At 44.6% G+C, this 23465-nt stretch overlaps 1 protein-coding gene across 4 annotated transcripts in view; it reads left to right on the forward strand.

Annotated features, from left to right (window-relative positions):
- The window catches only part of Aplf (aprataxin and PNKP like factor), a 64616-nt gene extending 44873 nt beyond the window's left edge, over nucleotides 1-19743 (forward strand). For 2 of the 4 annotated variants that reach the window (XM_048416481.3, XM_048416482.3), the window contains exon 10: nucleotides 3112-4370. In XM_048416481.3, the coding sequence (XP_048272438.3) occupies nucleotides 3112-3326 (215 nt within the window). In that variant the 3' untranslated portion in view covers nucleotides 3327-4370. Of the gene's footprint in view, nucleotides 1-3111; nucleotides 4371-18434 lie in introns of those variants that run through there. The other 2 variants (XM_085690613.2, XM_048416483.3) reach the window with 2 other exon arrangements.
- The last annotated feature ends 3722 nt before the right edge of the window (nucleotides 19744-23465 follow it).

The following is a 23465-nucleotide window of genomic DNA, read 5'->3' on the forward strand; positions in this document are numbered from 1 at the left end:
CACACAGAGAAACTCTATCTCAAAAAACAAAAACTAACAAGCAATCAAAGAAAAAAGAAAAGAAAAAAACTAGTCTTTGGTTGTAAAATGAAACATTATTAAAAATATTATAGTGTATAATAAATTTTTCTTCTCTAGAGGTATTGTACCAAATAATATTTATGGGAAAGAAAAAGGAAAATAAAACCTGAAGAACTAAGCTATTAATCAGCTCTGAGGCACATATAGCAGCAGTTTGGATGATTCTCCTGGGAAACTCACCCAGTAGTTTGTGCTAGGCAAGAGCTGTGCCGCAGAGCCGTGTCCCAGCCCTGAGCTGCTATGTCATTCTGCTGTTCCTATGTTGTGTTGGTCTTACAGCTTCCTCTGCAGAGTTAGGGCAATTAGAGCGTTAGAGAAGGCCAGCATGGACAGCAGGTGAGGTCAGACCTCTAGTTTATTGCTTTTTCTAAAAGCTGTTTTCACCGCTATGGTAGATAAGTGTTTTCCATCAGTCTGTAAAGGTAAATGACAGCTTATTTCTCCAGTTCTGTCTTCAGGCAGCTGGGCTGTCAGGCCGTTTTCACAGTTCACATTGTTACACTGATCTGTAGAGATGCTGAAAAGCCCTATTTTGACTTTCAAATGAATATTTTAGAGTTACAGAGGATCTTTGAGACAACTTAATTGCTTTATAGATTAAAAAATATTTAATTCCATTAGATAAAATTCATCATTGTCTTGGTTAGTTGTATTGTCAGCTTGACACAAACTGAGTCCCCAGGGAAGAGGAATCCATAACTAAGGATTTATCCAAATCAGCCTGGCCAGTGGGCATGTTTATGGGGCATTTTCTTGATTGTTAATTGATATGGTGGGGCCTAGCCCAATGTGGGTGGCAACATCCCTAGACATGTAGGTCTGGACTGTTAAAAAAAAAAAGGTAGCTAAGTGTGAAGCAGAGCGCAAGCCAGTAAACAGCCTGAGTCCCTGCCCTGACTTCATTCAATGATAGACTGTAACTGGTCAAATGGAACCAGCCCTGTCCTCCCTAGGTGGCTTTGGTCACAGTGTTTATCATAGAAGTAGAAAGCATCGACCTGCTTACAACACAGGTGTCTCGACTCAGATACTTACTGTTTCTCATAAACCATGACGATTTTTGCAAGACTTTTTTGGGACCCTGTGAATGACCAACCGTAAGAATTAGAGTGACTAGTGGGAAAAAGAAACAAAAAAACCAAAAATCTGTAAGCATTACTGGGGAAAGCTGCGAAAGAAAAATAATAACTTTTATATTCACCTTACTTTGTAGTAAGCAAGCTCACTTTGATTTTGCAGGTATACTCAGAAATTATATTTTAAATAAACAGAGTCTAATACAAGAAAACACTGTGAGCTCTTAAAGTATGTTATGCTCTTGAATCCCATGCATGTCTGCTGGGAGTCACAACTATGAAAACTGAAGGTATTGAATCGTGTGCGTTACTGATTTTACAAACGGGACATCCACTGCTTGGTTCCTTGACCTCTGACCTTCTCATGTGCACCATTGTACCTATTGCACACATACACACACATACACAACAAACAAACAAACAAATAAAACCATTTAAAACCATGTTAACACATGTCTAGCCAGTCTGTAACCTAAGCACTCTGAAGCAGAAGAATTACACTTTTGAGGCCATCCTGGACTACACAGCAAAATCCTGTCTCCAAAGGGGGAAAACAAAGTGTCTGCTGGGCACTGTTAGCAAACTGCTTAGTGTGGAGCTCCAGAGCAGGGGCACTTGTGTGGTGCAGCAACGGTTCCTCAGTCAGAGCATTAGTAACACTCCGTGCTTGGGAGATGTTCTGATAGATTCCAGACCTCCTGGTAAAGAAGCACAAACATACAAATGTAAATTGTGAGAGATGTAAACAGTCTTTTTGAGAAAGAAAATAAGATTCTTCTGATGACTAGGACTCACTGCCTCAGTACACCTGAAATAAAGCCCTGTGCTTGTGGAGTTTTGCAATGATGGCTAGTGTATGTCTGAACATACATGAATTATATGATGTCATATGCTTATAGCACTAACGGAAAGAGAAGAAAAGTCAGTCTGTCTAAGAAAACATAATGGGGCTGGGCGGGGGTACCCTTCCAATAGGACAATGAAAGTCATGCTCTAATGTCAGGTCTGCAACGGGGAGAAAACCAAGTGAGTTCAAAAGCCTGTCAATGGCCATGCTTGAACTTCTCTAGGACCAAACAACTGGAGAACTGAAGAGAGAGCCTAGCTAGCTGTGTGTAGAGTAACTAGATGCACGCCTGTGACTTAGCACTTGTACGGCAGAGGAATGCAAGTTCAGCCAGCTCGGACTTACATCATGAGACCTTAGGAGAGAGAGCAGAGTGGTGTGCACTGAGATCAGAATAACCGACATCAAAGCAACTGGAGAGGAGCAAAGAGCTAACAAGCAAAGAGAAGTCGAGATCTAGACAGCAGAAGCCCTGAGCCATCCTCTCCAGAGAGTGTGATCTGCTCTAGAGAATCAGTCTCTCCTTTGTTAGATCAGTCAGAAAGAGAGAACAAAGTTGGTGAATCTGTCAGGAAAACCTTCCCTATAGCAGGCTGGGGTCCAGGGTCAGAGGAAAGGAAGATGGGACCTGGGACAGTCTGGACAGAACCCACGTCTGACAGGACTTTCCTGAGCTCCCACTGCTCGGGGGATTGCCCTCTGCCACCGAGGTTTCCAGAGAAAAAGCTTCCAGGCTGGCTCTTGGTCTCCAGGCATCTACTTACAAGTGGCACGTGCCACCACTTCCTTCTGTCTTTGGCCAGGTCAGCGGGGATGGAAGAGCAGTCCTCTCAGGAGGGGGTGGGCTTAGCATGGCTGGGTGCAGGGCTGGAGAGCATGGTGTTATTAGGGACCATTGCTTTGATGTCATGGACCACGTTAGTCCAGGGCTCTCCAGTGTGGAGAGATAGAATAATAATAAACAAGCGATCACTTTAGTGCCCTTCTGAAACTTAAAGTAGTAAGCTATGTATCAATTTTTGCTGCAGGGAGACAGTTTACAACAGATGTCTCTAACCCCAGGTGGAATAGCGATTGGTGTATTGTTTGCAATATTCTGTTTCTCAGTCAGAGCTGCTCTGGATGAAGATGGTGATGATGCTGGGCACCCCAGTGAGAACGACCTGAATGACAGCTGTCCAGAGGATGAGGATGAGGATGAGGAAGAGTATGAGCCGACAGATGAGGATTCTGACTGGCAGCCAGGAAAGGACGAGGAAGAGAAGGAAGACATGGAAGAGCTTTTGAAAGAAGCAAAAAGGTTTATGAAGAGGAAAAAATAGCTTTTCTGCAATAACGTAAAACTCCTGCTAGTGTTTTCTTTACGGGAAGCTTCCTTAAACAGAGTGGCACTCAGGGCTCGTTCTCACCTTTTCATAGTTCTTTGCACGCGCAACATTGAAGCACCAGCTTTCAGTGAAATAGGCGGGCTCTATGTTATTGCCTGTTATGGTGCTATTTAATTCATCTGTCAGAGGAAGCAGGTAAAGAGCTTAGGTAGGGACCCATATTTTTCATGTACTTTCCATACTGCTAAGAAAAGCCATAGGTTGTACAGACCTTCGCTCTCTGTAGTGCGCTGTGCAAGCTTAGGTGATCACAGGACGGCGGGAGGACGTCCTACACTGCTGTCTGGAGTCCCTCCTGAAGCGAGGCTTGAACAGAGTGACAGCCAGCGCAGTGTCTGTTGTTTTTCTAATGCGTTAGATGTGGCTTTGTGATTCCGTTTACTGCCTTTGTCCTTTGAATCCTGGGGAAATTATTAAGAAACAGATGTTGCAAATGGTCCTGTTGATGTATAGAGAAGGGACGTTGTCCTTGCAAGGGAATTTTTTTTGCACATCCCACAACTATGATTGTTTTCACATCATGCATTTCCTTGATTACCTCACGTGCACTGTGTAGCTTTACACTTAGCATACAGAGAAGCTTCCAGCCATAGTTTTCTCAGAGGGTCTCCTCAGTGTGGTGGGAAAAATTCTTTTCCCTGGCTAGGGTTCTGGCCTCTGAAGAAGGCCCTGCTCCGAGTTAAAGAGGTTCATCTCCTCACTCCTGTTCTTGAACCAGGCTCTCAGTAACTCTCTGTTTTAGGCAGCTTAGAGTTTCTAGGAGCTCAGTGTTCACTGTGTGCAGTCTGAGCACAGAGCTGGGGTGCATCAGATCACGAGCAGCAACCTGGCAGTGCCTTGGCATTCCGTAAGAGGAAAGAAGATGCACATCTTAGAACAAAAGGTGTTGATCATGTTTTCTTATTCTCTCCATATAATTGTACAGTGATAAATTTTACTTAAACTGAAGAAAGACAAAATAAATATTTCTCTATACTATTATCAGTTCCTTTGACTTCTTTGCAAAGTTGTTTTCCCCTTTTGTGTTTGGTTCTTTAGAAGAACAGAACGAATAGGAATTTGATGCAGGGGGATTTATTAGATTGGCTGCCACGGTGAGGGTTGGGTAGTCCACATGGCTGTCTTCACTCTGGAGAGACAGAGGACCAGAAGCTGCCCAGTACACAGGCGGGTGAGGTCCTCAGCAATCCGAATCTGGTACCCATGGCCTAGAGGACTCGGGAGAGCCGTTGATCCTTGCTGCACCTTGAAGGCTAAAGAGCGGGGTTCCAGTGTTGGTAAAGGATGCCTGCTGCAGAGGCAGGAGGGGCTGACCTGCTCACCAGCAGAGGCAGGAGGGGGCTGACCTGCTCACCAGCAGAGGCAGGAGGGGGCTGACCTGCTCACCCGCAGAGGCAGGGGGGCTGACCTGCTCACCATCCGAGGCAGGAGGGGCTGACCTGCTCACCTGCAGAGGCAGGAGGGACTGACCTGCTGACCTGCTCACCTGCAGAGGCAGGAGGGGCTGACCTGCTCACCATCCGAGGCAGGAGGGGCTGACCTGCTCACCTGCAGAGGCAGGAGGGGCTGACCTGCTCACCAGCAGGGAATGGGTAGGTGACAGAGCAGCATCTGCAGAGGCAGGAGGGGCTGACCTGCTCACCAGCAGAGGCAGGAGGGGGCTGACCTGCTCACCCGCAGAGGCAGGGGGGCTGACCTGCTCACCATCCGAGGCAGGAGGGGCTGACCTGCTCACCTGCAGAGGCAGGAGGGGCTGACCTGCTCACCAGCAGGGAATGGGTAGGTGACAGAGCAGCATTACTTTTCCCCCACATGGATAACTTTTGGTGTCAGCCCCCTGTGGGGAGGGTCTCTGTTCCTCTCCCTGATAACCTTGCATGCCTTAACTAACCCCAGATCCAATCAAGTTGACAAACTAAGATTAACACTCACACCTTCCATTGGCTCTTTATTCTTGAGGGTCTTGGATATAGCATTTTCCCCCTCCATTTCATGGGTATTTATGCAGTGCTGGGTATTAAATCCTGGGTCCTATGCAAATATTCTACCAACTGAGCCACATCCCTAGCTCAAAAGCAATATTTTAAAACTTGGCTTATCTACCTACCTATCTATTATCTATCTATCTATCTATCTATCTATCTATCTATCTATCTATCTATCTATCTATCTGAGACTGAGTCTGAGTCTTTCTGTATAACCCTGGCTGTCCCAGAACTCGCTCTGTATACCAGGTTGATCTTGAACTCACAGAGATCCCCCTGCCTTTGCCTTCTAAGTGCTGGAATTAAAGGTGTGCACTACTACCGAAAGGCTAAGACAATTAATTCTTAAAAACAAAAACTCAAAAAACTAAAAAGAAAGAAAAAAATAGTTGTTCAAAATGGCAGTTGAGAACCAGTGCTCTCCAACAGTGTTAATGATAACACTGTGTAATATAATAATTAGTAATAAAATAAACTGTGTCCCAGCCTTGATCACAGTAAGAGTTGTTTCCTGTGCCTGTCACTTAGCTTAATTTTTGTGGCAAATGTGTTTAGTTGATCTTTTGAGAGGAGGAGGGTTTTCTAGGACCTGGGGAAGCTGGAGACCAGAATATGGGGGATACTTGGGTATTAGAACATTGCCTCTGGGTTTGAGATGGCTTTCTTTCATACAAGATTTTTTTTCTAGAGATAGTAGTGACTTCAAACATTTACTGTAACAGACGTACAGGTTGTGAGCACAGAATGTCATGTAAAGCTAAGAGCAAGTGGATGGCGCCTTTCTTTCCATTAGTCTGCAGAGTGCAATCTGCACCACGAAGGGGGAACCACACACCTGCAGGCTGCATCCAGCCCTTCTCTGTGAAGTTCTCCTTGCTGGTTAGAAATCTCCTGGGGGAGTGAGTCTTTCTGCTACTCCACCAAACCTGTGAGGTTCCACTTCTAAACATGTAGAAAGAAAAGTGATAATGGTTGTGATGGTGATGCTAACATTTGCCATCCTAATGTAATGTGCATAATAAATATTGTCCTATTTAATATGTGCCATGCTGTCTCAGATGCTAACAGTACAGTGAGAATGCAGCGGTGCTGGTTGTGATGTGTGTACAAGCTTCCTGGGGTATTCATTCACCTCCTCAAATTTTCCTGAATACCTGAAGCCCTCACAAGCCACCCAGTCTAAGTATTCTGCACCCACTACCTGACTCTCCTAATCCACTCCTTACACTCAGTTTTTTTGGAACACTGATTCCTTTCCACAGTGTGTAATTTATGTTTTCTTTTCTCCGTTAAGATGTAAGCTTCATTAGTCAGAGTTTTTATCCATGCCTTCCACTACTGCCAGTATTTAAGAGTAGAACCTGAAAGACTTGAATGGACTTGAAGTTATTGAGACGTTAAAGGTGGTGTCAGGAAGTCGTGCAATGTGGACAGAAGCAGGAGCGCAGAGATTCCAGGATCCAGTGGTGGAGAGAAAACCGAGGTGTTGGTTGCTACTGAGAAGCTCAGACATAATGAAAGCCGAGGCTGTTTGTCTTGTTGCATTGTGATAATGAGAGGCAGGGATTAGGGGAAAGGGAGATTTTAAAAGATGTGTTTGTCAAGGACTGAGCATTTGTACAGTACTTAGTATTTATTTAAATTTAATTTTCTCTTAACATATAATTACATAATTGTGATGGTTTGAATGAGAATGGCCCCCATAGGCTCATATGTTTGAATACTTGGTCCTTAGTTGGCGGAACTGTTTGGGATAGATGAGAAGGTGTGGTCTTGTTGGAGATCTGTTGCTAGGGGTGGGCTTTGAGGCTTCAAAAGCCTCCTGCCATCCCCATGGTGCTTCCTGCTTCCTGTTTATGGATCTGGAGGTGAGTGGTCAGGTGCTGCTTCAGTGCCCCGCCTGCTCCCCGTTCCCTGCCCGTGGTGGTGATGAACTCTTATCCTCTGGACCCATAAGTCCAAATAAACCCCTCCTTCCTTTCATAAGCTGCCTTGGGCATTGTGGTTGTTTGACTAGGAATGCCCAGCCTCTCCCCCCACCCCCATAGACTTATGGGTTTAAATGCTTGGTCCATAGGGAGTGGCACTGTTAGGAGGTGTGGCCTTGTTGGAGGAAGTGTGTCACTGTGGAGGAGGGCTTTGGGGTCTCTTATGCTCCAGCTAGACCCAGTGGGCAGTCTCCTTTAGCTGCCTGCGGATCGTGATGTAGAACTCTCAGCTCCTTCTCCAGCACCGTAATGGACTAAACCTCTGAAACTCTGAGCCAGCCTCAATCAAATGTTTTCCTTTATAAGAGTTGCTATGGTTATTGTGTCTCTTCACAGCAATAGAATCCTAACAAAGATAGTCATGGTGTTTTTATCATAGCAAGAGGAAAAGTTCCTAATGTAGTGATTTCTCCCTTTCCCCTTTCCCCTTTCCCCCTGCAACTCTATGTACTGTGCCTCTGCTCTCTCAAATTCATGACTTCTTTAATTGTTATTACGTATATATTTTAATTTACATTTATTGAAACTGATTTTCAACTTGATTGTACCTTAGAATTCATTCTGAAAATCATTTAAACGCTAAGTGCTGGGCTGTGTCACAGACCTGCTGGGTCAGGATCTCCGAGCTGAGCGGCAGCACTAGTGCCAGACAAGTAGAACTTCGCACTGTTGTCTGGCAGCAAGGATGAGATGCTGTTGAAGGGGAGAGGGCAGCAGTGTGAGCCGCTTCTGTGGGTCCCCAGTGAGCAGCCCAGCTCCAACAGTGAGCTGACACCTTAAAGGAAGATGACACCGAAGCTGAGGACTAGCCTGTGAAACATTCATTTTCATAATAAAGATTGAAACAGTAGCAAATACTCCTTAAAATCAAACTACAAGTTCAAGGCTTCCGTCAGTATCCTATATTAATCTTCACATTTTAAATTCCGTTAGGTGTGAGCTCAACTTCTCACACTACCAGCTAGCTATGGCCAGAGAGCTCAGACATGTAGGGGAGAATCAGATCCATGGAGCCCATGAGGAAGACCTGTAGTAACAAACACCTAGAGGACGAGAAAAATAAACCCAACTGCCTTAATGCCATCTCTTGTTGCTGTGATAAAATCCTAAGGACACAAGCAACATAAAGAGAGGAAGGTTTGCTCTGCTCACAGTTCAGAGCACAGAGTCCATCACTGCAGAGGAATTGGGGCAGCAGGAGCTGAGCTCACTGTACCCATAGAGACTCAAGAAGCAGAACGTGATGAATGCTTGTCTTACTCTTCATTTTTCCTGCCTGGGGGTGGGAGGGAGGGAGGGAAGGAGAAGAGGGGATTCCAGATTCTCTTATATTGGTAACATTAACCACCACACTAATAAATGTGAAATTTTAATCTGAATAAAATTGTCTTTGTGGAAAAAATGTCAGCTGGAGACTGGAAGTTAGAAATAAACAATGACAACATTGTGTGATGGACAGATAGTATGCTTGGTGAATATTTTGTTTTAAATGTGTAGGATAAAAGATTAAAATATATGAACTAGGTGTTTTACCCTCAAATCCAGACAGAGGTATCTATATAAAACTAGGAAAAGCAGGACATAATAAAGTAAAAATCTTAAGATGAAGGACTAAAAAAGCAGTAGACTTGATTAATAAAGCAAAAAATAGTCTGAAATGATCAATAAAACTGAAACTCTTCCCAAGAGAAAGACAAGAATTAGATATGGGAAGCGTTCCCACTGCAAATATGGACATTTTACATTTTGTAAAGGGGTATGCATAATTTTCTGTCAATTTAAAGATCTGCATGAATATGAATTTAAGAAAAATACAATTTATTAAAATTTACTCCTAGAGAGATTTTTAAATCTTAATAGATCTGAAGATTAGAAAGTATTCAGAGGTCAACTCCTAGCTCACCAAATCCTTGGCTTTACATGCAAAGTCCACCAAACCTTAATTCATGAAATAGCTTTCCTGTTGGAAATCTGAAGATGTGGGAAAACATGGGGCCTTACAATTCTTTAAGTCATCTGAAGACAGCTCTGAATAATGTCAAAGCTGATCTCAGTGTGAGCACAGTGAGTCCTAATGGCTGGTCGGTTACCTCTGCTCTGCAGGCAGACCCTGGACCTGCAGATTCGAGGGACTTCAATGCCAGGGATGACCCCTGAACCCCGTCGTGTAATGACGGGTTTGGTCTCCAGCATGTAATGACGGGTTTTAGAGGAAGCTGGATTCCAGCAGCGCCAACAAGCCATGCTTAGGCACCTGACTCGTACACCAATAACAGAACTGCAGCAAAGACCAGGAAAAGATTTATTCAGTGTGGCCACACTGGGAAGAGGGACAAAGGGATCCAGTAGAACCAAGTGCAGACATAAGGGAAACTTTTAGATATAGGCACTTAGAATTTTCAGTGATAAGTGCTAATTGGCCAGGTCTTTTCTAGAAGTCAATTTAGCCCTAGCTATTAATATAAAAAAAATCTTTGACTCAGCTATTCCTACTTTAGGAAGCTGTCCTCCAGACACATTTGAACCTCACTATGAAGGTAGATACACCAGGATATATGGCTCCATCTGTACCGAGAGGAGAGGAGGGATTGAGAGATGACTGCTCTGGCTGCTCTTCCAAAGGTCCTGAGTTCAAATCCCAGCAGCCACATGGTAGCTCACAACCTTCTATAGTAGGATCTGATGCCTTTTTTTGGCCTGCAGGTGTGCACGCAGAGCCCTTACACATAAAATGTAAACAATTTTTTTAAAACAAGGAAAGGAAAACAAGCAATCTATGAAGTAATACACAAGGAAACAAACCTACAGCATCCTTCTGTGGGGGTGGGGACCAACCTACAGCATGCTTCAGTGGAGGTGGGATCAACCTATAGCATCCCTCAGTGGGGGTGGGGTCAACCTACAGAGTCCCTCAGTGGGGGTGGGGTCAACCTACAGAGTCCTTCAGTCAGGGTGGGATCAGTTATGTATAAAGTGACTGCTGCAGTACTATCCTCCAAATAAGAATGACCGTAGGGAGGGCAGGCTCATAGAGGTGGGCTGTCAGATTCAGTGTACATCTAGTATTCTGCTTGAATAATATCAAAGATGGGTCTGAGTAACATTTGTGCCACCAGTACATGTTTCTGGCCGTGGCATTTGATTCTGGGAGTGAAAAGGACAGCACGCGATCTCAAGATGAAGCCCCTGGAGGCCAGAGAATTGTTATTGCCAGCTCCACGGAGATGTTTCTAGCAAACTGTTTGGCTAAGTGGTAATCTTCACCCTAACCCTCAGCCATTGCCTGTGGGGTTTTGCTAAAATATAAATCAAAACTGCTTAGCAGCTAGAATTTTAGGAGACTACGGATTCCAGGCATATTCCTTGTTACAGGACAAATGCCCTGGCCCACATCTGCTGCCTGGACTTTCCTCATATTCCCCTTGTAAAGGCAACGGGGGTGGAGAGTTGGTGGGATCCAGGGGTGGAGAAAGATGAGGTGAAAGGGTGAGTGCATTGAGTTATGACATCTTTACCCAGAAGGCACTGCACCTTCTGGAGATTTGCTGACATTCTGTGCTGATCCATCCCCATGATGACACTGCTGATCTGGCTTCTCCTGGATGTCTGGGGTAAGGACTCTGTGCAGTGTTTATGTGTCTGGGTGGGCACGGAGAGCTGCTCTACTGTGAAGGATGGCTGGAAAGAGACAAGCAGGAGATATCCAAGCTGAAGAACCTGGACTGGTGCTGACGCCATACCACAGCCTCACCTCGTGCTCAGGTGGGTAGTGCAGAATCGTCCCTAATTGTCTTAACTCCGATTTAATGAAAGGTTATCTTTGGAACTCATCTCTTTGGCTTTGAAAGACAAGTTATTTGTTCCAAAAGGAAGATTAAGCAAAACATATACCAAGCATCCTTGGTTACCTGTTGGAGAAATTTACCTCTTTCACCTGTGTTGAAAGGTCCATGCTAATTGACAGGAGATATAATTTAGTTGCTTGGTAGGTCTAATTAAGAGCCCCAGATCATGCCTGATAGTCTTCATAAATCCAGCCTTTGTTTCTAAATAACGGCTGACATCTCAAGATGCTGCTAATCACTACGTCTAAACATTAGCCATGCCACCTGGAAGAGATGGTACTCTCATGGCTTAGCTGGTCTCCATTCATTAATAAACCAGCTTCTGGAAATTAGCGATCTGGATTCCCTAGCCAGGGTACACGCTTGTTGCTGAAGTAAAGTTAACATGGATCTACATGATGGTCTGGCTGTTTACTGAGACAATGTCTGGGAATTTATATGATCGTGCAGGTGCTTGGTCAATATTCTGCCTGAATTCCAGACACACAGTAACTTCATAAAGAGAAGTTCCTTGGCTCTCCAGAGCCCTCTGTGCTGCATGCTGCCCAGTGTGTTTCGCTTGTTACCGAGTCCTGTACAGCTGGAAGCTGCAGCTGTTGGAGGGGAGTTTTAGATGAAGCAGGTTTTGCAAGTAAGGGAAAGCTTGGCTCTGAAGGCAGGAAGCAGAGCAGAGGCCGCACAAGTTACACTTCTTGGCGGGCTGAGCCTTTCTCAAGAGACGACCTTGATACCTCCAAAAAGGCATAAGTGGGACAGGCTATGGCAGCACACGCTGGCGACAGGACAGTGACCCTGCCGCCGTTCCAGTCACTTCCGGTACCCGCCGCTTCCTTTCTGTCGTATAAACTTGGCTCTGCACAAGCCCACTCCTGGGTTTGTTCTAAACCGACCTAAACTCATGTCTGGACAGGGAGTGTCGCTGTCTCTCGCCAGCCTGGGACCTGCTGCTTCTCAACCACGCTGTCTGTAAAGGTGCAGTGATGCTCTCGGGCCCAGAGTCAGATTCAAACCCTGACGCTGAAATTTCTCAGGGTCGACAACTCAGAGCAAGGGTCAAGGGAAGTTGCAAGCGGTGGAGAAGAATGTCTCCAAAAGTAGTTTGTGTGTGTGGTAGACATGGGAGAATTTAGGTTTTTATCTGGGTGGTGGTGATGCACACCTTTAATCCTAGCACTTGGGAGGCAGGGGCAGGTGGATCTCTGTGAGTTGGAGAACAATTTGGTCTATAGAGTGAGTTCTAGGACAGCTAAGGCTACACAGAGAAACCCTGTCTCAAAAAACAAAACAAAAACAAAAAAATTTTTTTTTTGAAAAAGAAAAGAGATACACTCAAAACAAAAGCAAAAGCAGCCTTGTCTGTTCTCTCTGATGGCAACACAGACACACAATGCAGCTAGCTTACCATCAAATACAGGGCGCCAGCATTCCATCACCCAGTTTGGATGATGCATAGACTAGGAAAGTGATGGAAGAAAGAGCAGGGTGTGATGGGTTAATATTTGCTGTCCACTTGACAGGGTCTAGAATTGCCTAGGAGGTCAGCCTCTAGGCATGCCTGTGAGCGCTTATCCTAACTAGAGTAACAGAGGTGAGAAGACTCACCCTAAATATGGGCAGCAGCATCACCTCGGCTAGTGTTGTACATCACATCAAAGGAAAAATCGTACTGAACACCAGAAGTGCTCTGCTTCTTGATGGAAGATTCAGTGAGGCCCAATACCTCATCTTCTTGATGCTATGACTTCTCTGGCCTAGCAGACTGAACTCTGTGCTATGTGATACTGTTCTAGGGAGACATGAACAACCTCCCCCACTCCCACATAGGGAATCCACAGTGGACCAGCCTGGCAAACCATGAGCTCACTGATGTTACAGTGGTGTGGGTGAGGGTTTCTCATAGGATCCGGACGACTCTGGCTCACCAGGAGCACACGTTAGTGTGAGTGACAGCTCGCCTAGAACCCCAGCGCACACTGCAGACTTGCAGGCAGCTTGTCGGTCCCAAGAGTCTCTTCAGCAGTCCTGCTGCTTATATATCCTTGGAGGAGGAGCCTGTGAGTCAGGGAAGATTCCAGAATTTCCTTAGACCAGAGTTACTCTCTTCGTAATGAGTCTCCTTTACCTCAGTGTAGAGAAAATTGGTATGCAAGACCCTGAAGTGTAAACGGAAACAAACCTTTCCTTCCTTAAACTGCTTTGGACGGATTTTGTATTACGTAATGGAGTGAATGTTGGTGCTGAGAACTGGGGACACTGCTGTGATTAACCGGACCATGTGGTTCTTAGGCCCTCAGAACTGCTTTGTGGGAAAAATATGGAAGTGTTTGCAGCTTTGGGCTAGAACAGTTCGTTGATGCTTTAGGCAGAACTTAATGGGTCATTCTGTAGGGGCTTTCCAGAAGACAGGAAAATGCAGAAGCCAGGTTCATGGGCTTCGGGGGGAATCAGGAGCCTATCAGGAACTGGCTAGGGGCCATTTTGTGTGATATTTTGGGTAAGAATCTTGCTTCATTCTGCCCATGAGCTGAGAACTTGAGGGATACTGGAAGCTGTAGCGGCTTCTAATTGCACGTTTCTAGCCTACAGGGAGTAGACGTTGAGAAAGTGGGAAGAGAAATACATGTATACATATACATACATACATATATATATATATATATTAAAAAACACAGTTTGTTGGGAGGAAAGAGTGCAAAAGTTGAAGCCGAGGAGCGTGTTAGCACAGAGACTGTAACTATCAAAGAGAGGCATCCTGCTGAGCAATGAGACAATAGCAGATGTACCCCTAGGGCAAGACCCCAAGAAAAAAGGGGGTCTCTAAATTGTGAGGATGTAAATTTAGTTGAAAAGAGAGAGAGCCTGAGCTGAGAGTACAGGTAAAGAGTCCTCTAAATCATTAAAAGTATACAGAGAAGGGTTTCCTCAGCTGCAGGTTCAGATACACAGACAGCTGTGGTCCCAGGCACCCAGGTCACATCCCCAGCTGATCCTCAGGTCCAACACAGAGACAGCTGTGGTCCCAGGCACCCAGGTCACATCCCCAGCTGATCCTCAGGTCCAACACAGAGACAGCTGTGGTCCCAGGCACCCAGGTCACATCCCCAGCTGATCCTCAGGTCCAACACAGAGACAGCTGTGGTCCCAGGCACCCAGGTCACATCCCCAGCTGATCCCCAGGTCCAACACAGAGACAGAGACAGCTGTGGTCCCAGGCACTCAGGCCACATCCCCAGCTGATCCCCAGGTCCAGCACAGAGACAGCTGTGGTCCCAAGCACCCAGGCCACATCTCCCCCTGATGTTGGGACTTAGCATCATCTGAGCGGTGCTAGCTCTTCAAGCACAAAAGACGCAAAATCAGAGCTTCATGCAGTCCTGCTCCATGGTTTTAGAGAGCAGCTGATTCCAGGCTATGTGTGGCAGGAACAGAATCCCCTCGAGGAGGTTCTGAGAGGCCCCTGCACAAAGCTGTGGCACCTGGGTTACAGTGGAGAACCCAGGATGTTAGAAATACCAGAACACTGGGATATCCACTAAGGAAAGCTCCAAGCACAATGTGGAGCCTTCTCAAGAGAGGTGATGTGTATGCTACAGGCAGCAGAAATGGCAAGGTACCCAGGATCTTTGGTTGACTCCGGCATAAAGTCCAGATGTTAGCCATGGAGCTGTTACCAGTGCTTGACCTCTGGGCTAGCTGTTTCTAGATTCTTGGCCCCTTATTCAAAACTTGAAATGAAAGCATACAGAGCACAAAGTCCCAAGAAAATTGTCCAAAAAAGAAGCAGTGCCTGGTAGTGATACACCTTTAATCACAGTACTGAGGAGACAGAGGCCAAACCAAAAAAAAAAAAAAAAAAAAAAAAAAAAAAAAAAGACAAGGAAGACTTTAGTTGCTAAGGGGTGTAGTGGCTGTGGTTGTGGAATTAACATGCTTGGATCATGTCAGCCCTTGCTCACTGCACATGCCTGTTCCTGTAATGCATCTGATTCCAGTCCTCTGCACACCCAGCTATGCACAGCATAAGATGGTAAGTAGGGGATTCTCCCTAAGCATTCACTGAGAGCACACATTTTACCTTATTGTTCTTGCCCCCCAAATCAGTTCAGGCCAGATCAGCCCATCTGCCTTGTTTGGGGGATGTGCTTTGGGACATGTTTGTCTAGAAATTATCAAGGGGTTGCTGAAGGGCGTGACTTCGTTCCATTGTTTAAAGCAAATGTGTGTGAAGCCTGGCACAGGTTGGGGCACGGGTCTCACCGTGAGAGGAGATGGGTCCACATAGTACGTGCAGCTGTGGGTTTAGGTTGCCACATGTGCTTTTACGGGAGGGATGTGTGCTTAACCACACCAAGTGGAGTCCCAGCTTCCTGAGCCCTTGCCTAGGGCTGCAGGGTTTGCTGCTTTCCCGTTGAGGTTCAGTCTTGACTTGGTGTAACCATTCCTGGCTGTGCCTATTCTTCCTCTTGGAATGACAATGTTTACTCGGCGCTCTTGTGTATTGGAACGATGCAACTTCTCGTTGGTGTTAAACATGTTAAGAGATGGCTTTGGGTCTCCGAAGAGACTTTGGGCTGTTAATCACTGTTGCAGTTCTTAAAAGTTACCTGGACTTTTGGAATTAGACTGAATGCGTTCTGCTTTTTATGAGATGCCCATGAGCCTGTGAAGACAAGGGGTGAACAGTTATGGCTTAAAAGTGAAAACTTGGGGTGTCAAGTTGACAAGGGATGAGCCTGTGGTGCTCAGCATTACCTTGACAGGGTTTAGAATCTCTAGGAGGCAGGCATACTCTTGAGGTATTATCTTGACAGGGTAGTTAAGGTGGGAAGACCCGCTGTGAAGATGAGAGGTACCATTCCCATGGCTGGAGGTCTGCACTGCACAAAAATAAAGCTAGCTAAGCACATCTCCAGCTCTCTGCCTCCTGGTTGTGAGCACTCTGTGACTTTACTGCCTCAGGCTCCTGCACCAGGTCTCCTCTGCTGTGATAGACTGGGCCCTAACAACTAGAGCCAAAACAAACCCTTTCTTCCTAAGTTGTTTTAATAGGCTATTTTATTGTAACAACTTAGAAAATAACTGGGGTGTTATTTTGAAGGGACAGCTCAGAGTAAAACAATAGTGTCTTAGAAAGATTCCTGTCACTTATAGGAGTCAGGCCTGGTGTCAGACTGACTGCCTCCTTGTGGCCCTGTTAGCAACAAAAACCAAGAAACTATCAGGATATCGTGTTTCTCTTTTCTCAGAGAGCCTAGACTGCCGAGAGTGGGGGTCTGTTCCTGGTCTAGAAATGTGAAGAAAAATGGCAGAAGTGAGAAGGGAAGCTGCCTGGAGGCCACTCCTTTCCTAAAATATACCCAGTAGATTGTCATGTCTAACTGTGGACTTTTTCGAGGAATTATCATTCTCTAGAATATTTAGAAGTGGGTGCAAAGTGCAAGATTCAGCTGGGTTCTCATTCTGAGGCATGCCATTGACTATTAGAAATAAATGTGTAAGGTGAATCTTTAACACCAAGAAGGAAGAGTGAGAACCACTGAGGACGCTGGCTGACCTTTGGGAGTCTTGATTTCCAGAGGGGCCTGACCCACAGGGGAAGGCTGGTTGGCCACACTACATGTATCACCAATGGTCTAGTTTTCCTGAGAATGAAGCCTGTCTTTATTCTCGCACAATGCTTAGTCCTGTAATGTGTACAGAGCCTGTTCACAGCCAGCAAAATCCAGGCCCTCTTAGCTAAGTGGTATGTTATCTGCAACACAGGGAACACTGCAAGCTTTTCCATCATAACTATCTATGGCACCCGAATTACACAGTGCTAAAAACAAACTCCATCGGAGATACTGAGTAGCTTGCATATGCGGAGATGGGATGTGTTTTCAGGTATGCCTGCAGTGTGGAGGAGAGCAGGAGTAGACCCAGCCCTTCCGAGGCATAAGTGCACGCTTGGCTATTTTATTTAAGTTTCAAAGCTTGTCGCTTTTGTTTGCAGAGTATTATTGTGTTTATGTAATTCAAACTAATTTGGGAAAGTCAGTTTCTTCTCTATCCTTATCACTGTATCTGATGTTATTAAAACTGTATATTAAAAGCAGTTGAAAATATGATTGATCATGCCATAAGTGATATATTAAATTCCTTAAAGGCTAGTTTATTTTCCTGGGCTTTCCTGTATAACTCAGTAGCTTTCAGTCAGACATCAGCCACAGTGGTAAGGACATCGCTGCTGAGTGGTGTGGGAGAATTGTTTGTATTCTGTCAATCATATTTTAATAAAATGCTGATTGGCCAGGCAGGCAACGTGGGCAGGAAAGCCAGACAGGAAATAGAGGTGGAGCAAAGAGACTGGGAGTATTCTAGGAAGTTCCCTCTGCCAGTTCTGCCCAGACCACCGGAGAGGAAAGAAGTAAGCTGCCCCTCTGGAAAAGGTACTGAGCCATGTGGCTAATGTAGATAAGGATAATGGGGTAATATAAGTTATAAAAGCTAATAAGTAGCCTGACCTAATGGGCCAATCAGTTTATAATCTTATGGAGTCCTGTGTGTGATTTTCTCTTTGGGGCATGCCAGTTGTGGGGTACTGGGCGGGACGGAAACCCCAACAATCCGGCCCCCTCTTGCTACAGCTGAGCTTCACCTTGACCGAAGGACTGTGATGGGCCGTCCCTCTAATGACGTCCTGTAGAAACCATCTTCAGAAACTACGGCACTCACCAAACTCAACCAGCTTGAGTTTGGTTCTTCAGCCCCACACGGTAGAAGGAGAGAACCAACTCCCGAAAGTTGTCCTCTGACCGTTGCATGTGGCATGTACATGAACACACACACACACACACACACACACACACACACACACACACACACGTGAATAAATTAAAACTGTGGAAAATACAGAAGGATATTTGTTACAGAGTCATACGGCAGAGTACTAAGGAAGCTATAACATGTAATAGTGGAAGAACATTTAAATTTTATAATAAAGTAATGATTTCTTTTCTGTAAAGTCAGAAATAACAGGGAAGGGGAACAAACAGCGTGTAGACCACATACAGCTCCCGCCCCTGCCAACCCACCCTGGGCGGCTCCTCCTTGGGTAGCTTAGTCCTGTTTCGCAGTAGGCAAGTTAGATTAGTGTGAAAGGAACTCACCAAAGTTACAAGGGAAAAGTAGTAACAGTGATCAGCTAAGAAGGGAGTCACATGACCATGGCTTTCTCCCTCACAGGCTCTGTAGCAGCCTCCATGGCTTACCTGTCACCCTGGACAACTCACGACCTTTTCAGCTTCGGAACGGGGGCCTGCTTAGCGATGCGGTCAGGAACGGAGTTGGTGCTCTCACATACGCTACAGCCTCTCACGCCTGAACTTACCGAGTTTGTGAGGTCTCGTGTTTGTCTTGTGCTTTGATTTTGCTTTTAGGCCCCACTGAAATCATCGTCATGCAGTCTGGCTTCTTGTTTGCTAGATTTGCTACTGAGAAGACTAAGTCGCCATAGGATGGCGAGGTGGGTGCCCACTTGGCGTCATTCCTCCAACTACAAATGAGGTATTTTGAAAGAAGAAATTCTAATTGGAGACACAAAGACCACATTTTGCCAGTTGTAGCTGATTTCCTGCATCAAATGACTTCCTGCTTCTGTTACTGGCAGTGAGTGACTGGCAGCTAACTCAATCAAATTCAAGCGCTGTTTGCTCTTCTTGACCTTTACCGAGAAACACATTTTTGAGCGCTGGACATAAATGGGATGTTTAATGTGGGGAAGATAATGTGTGATTCACTCTTGGCAACAAGAAGACCTGATTAGCTGTGCCATCTATATCCCACTCCTGAGCGAGATGGGTTTGTCGCAGGTCTCATCCAAGCTAGGGCATGCTGGTTTCCGGTTGAGTTAAGGAGGATTCTAGCTAACCACAGCTCCCAAGCCCATTTATTTGAAACATTCCCCTTGGTTACAGTTTTCTTTGCGCTGGTTGAGTTGAACAAAATTGTTGTCACCTTTTGTGGTTTTTTCTGCTTCCACGTGTGCTCTCCACGCCCTCTCCTGGGCAGACTGAGTAGTGCGGCAGCTGATTCGCCATCCGCTCTGGGGTGTGGACTGCAGGTCACTTGTTGGAAGGACAAGTGTTGCAAGGACGTTCCATGTGTCCAGCATCTGCTTCGTACCTGCTGTGGCGACCACGGCGCTCCTCAGCTTTTTACCTGTATATCCAAGTCGTCTGTATGACGCTTCCTTCACTTCCATACTTTCCGACATATTTTCTAAAATCCTCATAGAAAATTGCCTGGGAGAAAATTTCCTTTCCACGTCAGGATTAGTTTGGCTATTCCAGAACCAGCTGGGGCATTTTCTCTTCCTGGTTATCATCTATTTGACACCTCCTCAGTCCTCTCCTGGCAGTGGTGAGCTCAGTCTGTGGGTGGCAGCCTCCTCTGGGAACAGAGTCCAGGAAAAGTAATCACGGGTTCTGAAGCTTGTGTTCAGAGCACAGGTGTGTGTGATCTGTGTGCAGCCAGCCTAATGTTTTAGAAGCAAATGATTTTGAAAATATGTATTCAATGACCAAAAAATTAATTATAGTGTTTTAACAATCTGTAAAATTGTGTATTCAAAGTGTTTTTTCAAAAATAAAAAGTTAAAGCTTAAGTATATAGATGTAAACAGTTTATCAAGATTGTATATTCTGAGTTCCAGCATTAGTATAATATTTATTTTTGTACAGATTCTTATACTTTAGTCAGTTTATTAGCCATATCTGTTTTTTTAAATTCTGTGACAGTATTCTACTGAAGAATACATTTTAAAAATATGGCCTTATTTTTACATCTTCATAGTTTCCATGTCTGGGAAATCAACCCCAAATCATTTTACTTTTCTTTGAAGAATACACGACTGTTAGTAGGTGAAGCACCTACTATAGGTGCTGAAGTATCACGTGAGCTTAATAAATTAGATAAACTTTGCTAAATAGAGCTGTCCCCAAATATATTTAGTTTTGTATTGATAGGGAGCTTTGCCAACCCAAATATTTTATAGCTACTATCTTGTGCTTACATCAAAATTTTTCTAATCATCTATTTTATACCATAGACTCATCAAATATATGTTCAGCCAAGGACTGTAGGTGCCTTAAATCACAGATCTACTCAGTCCCATCCAATTTCAGCACTGGATGTGATTATAAGTAGGAACTCCATCAAATTCTCTTCTTGGAGGGTCCAAAGAGTTACAGGACATAAAGAAAACAAAACAAAAAAAAAGGCAGCAACGATTTTCTCTGCCTACAATTACACCAACTACAAACAAGATTAAAGTCCTCTATAAATGTGGATTCACAGGTATCTCTTTCGTGGGATGTAGAGTCCTAGGGTATTTGCCTACAGGTACTATAGCTGGATCACATGATAGATTTATTTCTAGCTTTTTGAAGAGGCTGTACCCAGATCTCCACAGTGACTGAACCAGTTTGCACTCTGACCAGCAATGAACAAGCGTTCCCCTCTGTTTACAATACCTAGTGTGGGAACCGCCTGACTGTCCATCAGCTGCTAATGGAAAATGGAAATGTGCTACATTTTCACAGCAGAGTATTATTCAGCTGTTAAGAAAAGTGAAATTATGAAGTTTGCAGGTAAGTGGATCATACTGGAAACAGTCATTCTGAGTGAGGCAACCCAAACATACGAAAATCATAAGCTTTCTCTCATTGGTGGGCGTTATCTTTGAATCTCCAGATATGTATATTCCACTTGGAATACCCAGAAAGGTCAGGAAATTAGTAAAGGGGTTTAGGATGGATTTCAGAGAAGAGGAGTTAGAATGAGATGAGAGGAAGGGCTAACAGAGAACAGTGGATCAGTCGTATAAATGGGGAGAGAGGTAGGAAGGTAGGGGGGAGGAGGGGACACAGGAAGGGATGAGTGACATCTCAAAATGCTATTTGAATAAAAGACACTTCAAAAAGTCACATGAAAACCTACTATTGTAGAATCTTCCTAAAAGATAAAAGGAGTTTAGATGTAGTTACCCTATAAGGCAACTGTGTCTCTACTAGACACCATAGACCATCAAATAAAATACCTGGTGTCTGGAATGGGTTATCTCTTCTGGAGTTGTTGGCAAGTGAAGTCCCATAGGTTCCCCAAATCGAAGACTCTTGCTAATGCCATTGGCCACCATCTGGAGCTCAACAGTAACACTTGATTGCTGAACTCAGCACAATACTTGGGTCACAGAACATGGTAAAATCAAGTTGGTACTGACTTGGAGGCTTCATCCCTACTGGTTAGCTTGAAGGTGCCACCCCTGCTACTGGAGGAATAAAGTCATCACCTACCTTACCCAGCTGTGAACCCTATGATCATCAAAAATGTCCTGCTTGGCAACGCATGCCCTCTGGCGCACCAGCGACACCGTCATCATGGGACCAACCACTTCCTGATGAAATCCACACCTGGCACCATTCTCAGAGCCAGTCACCTGAAATAGACAGGTCATAGGCCCTAGGGGAGAGACTATTACTCTATATAGGGATATGTAGAGTATATATAGGTATATAGGAATAGTAACAAAAGACCCCTAGTGGTATCATGACACTCATTACACCCATAGATTAGCGCGTATTTTGATCCTCATCAGAGAAGCTTTTTTTTTTAAATCAGTAGTTAACAATTAACACGGAGACATAGTACTGGTCAAGGCCCAGAGAATCATAGACTGTGGGATGCTCAACCCTAAATGGGACATCTACATCACTGCCCTCCCTCAGGAACAGAAGTCATTGAGGAAGAGGGGGCAGAAGACAGTAAGATCAAAACAGGGCAGTCATACATAGGAGCCTGTAGTGACTGAGACAGTAAGGCAATGGGATCCATGCATTTAAGAGTCACATAGCTCAAGGCTGACAATTCTAGCATGGAAAGTGGAGGTGGGTGCAAAGTCCCATCCGTAGATGAGGAGCTATTGGCAATTGATAGCTGCAGAGAGTGAAGGATGGAACAGTTTTCTTTAAGGGTGTGACCCCTCGTTGCTGATCATGCTCCGGCAAAAGCCATACCTCCCAGAGCATGTGGACAGCACCAAACTGTACTGATGGATTAAACAAAGGACAGAAATTCGGGAGGGTAGGGAAGGGGAAAGAGGACTGGGAATAATGGGGAGGGGGGAGTGACTGTGGTTAAAATATACTATATGAAATTTGCAAAGAACCAGTAAAAAACAAAAAAAAAATCCCTCATCAAAATTCACTTTATGGCTAAGGACATTGAAGTGACAAGATTGCTTAGTGGCAGAACACTTGCCTAGCATGTGAAAGGGCCTAGGTGTGATCTTCAACAAAACAAAAGGGAATAGGTAAAAGTCATAAGCATATATACTAATACCACATGTAACTAGCAAGTGGGTGGAGCCAATCATGAAGATTCCACACTAAAAAAAAGTCCAAAGTCCCCCCAATTGTAAACTCTTTCCGATACCAAAGCCAGACAAGCACAGGAATAAAATATTTTTCTTCAATGTCCTCAATGTAGATGCAGACAAAAGAAAACATTTTGCAAAACTCCATGCCATCTTAGGAAAAGGAAATCACGGCAGGAGAAATAGAAGGAAATCGTGTGAACATGATATAGCATCCATAGGAAAAGCAGACAGCTGCCATCACAGCCAAGAGGACGACGATGACAAGAGCTCCTATTCTCATCACTTCGGTGCAACTGAAAGTCCCAGACAGAGGAATCAGACAAGAAAGATAGAGAAAAGGCAGGAAAAGTTAAAAAGGAAGAATCATTTCAATTTGCTGAAAGCATATGTAAAAATCATAATCCATAAAACACGTACTCACATGAATATAGGGATGTACACATCCTGTTTTAATCCATAAAGAAATTTAGCAAAGTTGCAAAAACAAACACACAAAATTCATTTTCTCTTTATCAAGATAGAATAATCTGAGAAGGAAACTAAGAGAATAATTCAACTTAACATAGTATCCAAAGTAATAAAGTACGTTTATATACACACATGCGGCATATGCAATGAAAGCTATATGACATGCTGAATGAAATGAAAGAGAACAAAAGACATTGGAAGATCTAGTATTACACAGATCTCATTACATGCCAAAGGATCCACAGATTGAACAGAAATCCTATCAAATTTCCAGCAATATTTATTGAAGATATGATATCCCCTCACACTTATTGGGGGGGGTTAGAATAAAAAACAAAACAAAATAGAAGCTGACAAGCATTGGGAAAGAT

The sequence above is a fragment of the Myodes glareolus genome, chromosome 6, assembly GCF_982192425.1.
Source record: "Myodes glareolus chromosome 6, mMyoGla1.1, whole genome shotgun sequence".
Lineage (NCBI taxonomy): Eukaryota > Metazoa > Chordata > Mammalia > Rodentia > Cricetidae > Myodes > Myodes glareolus.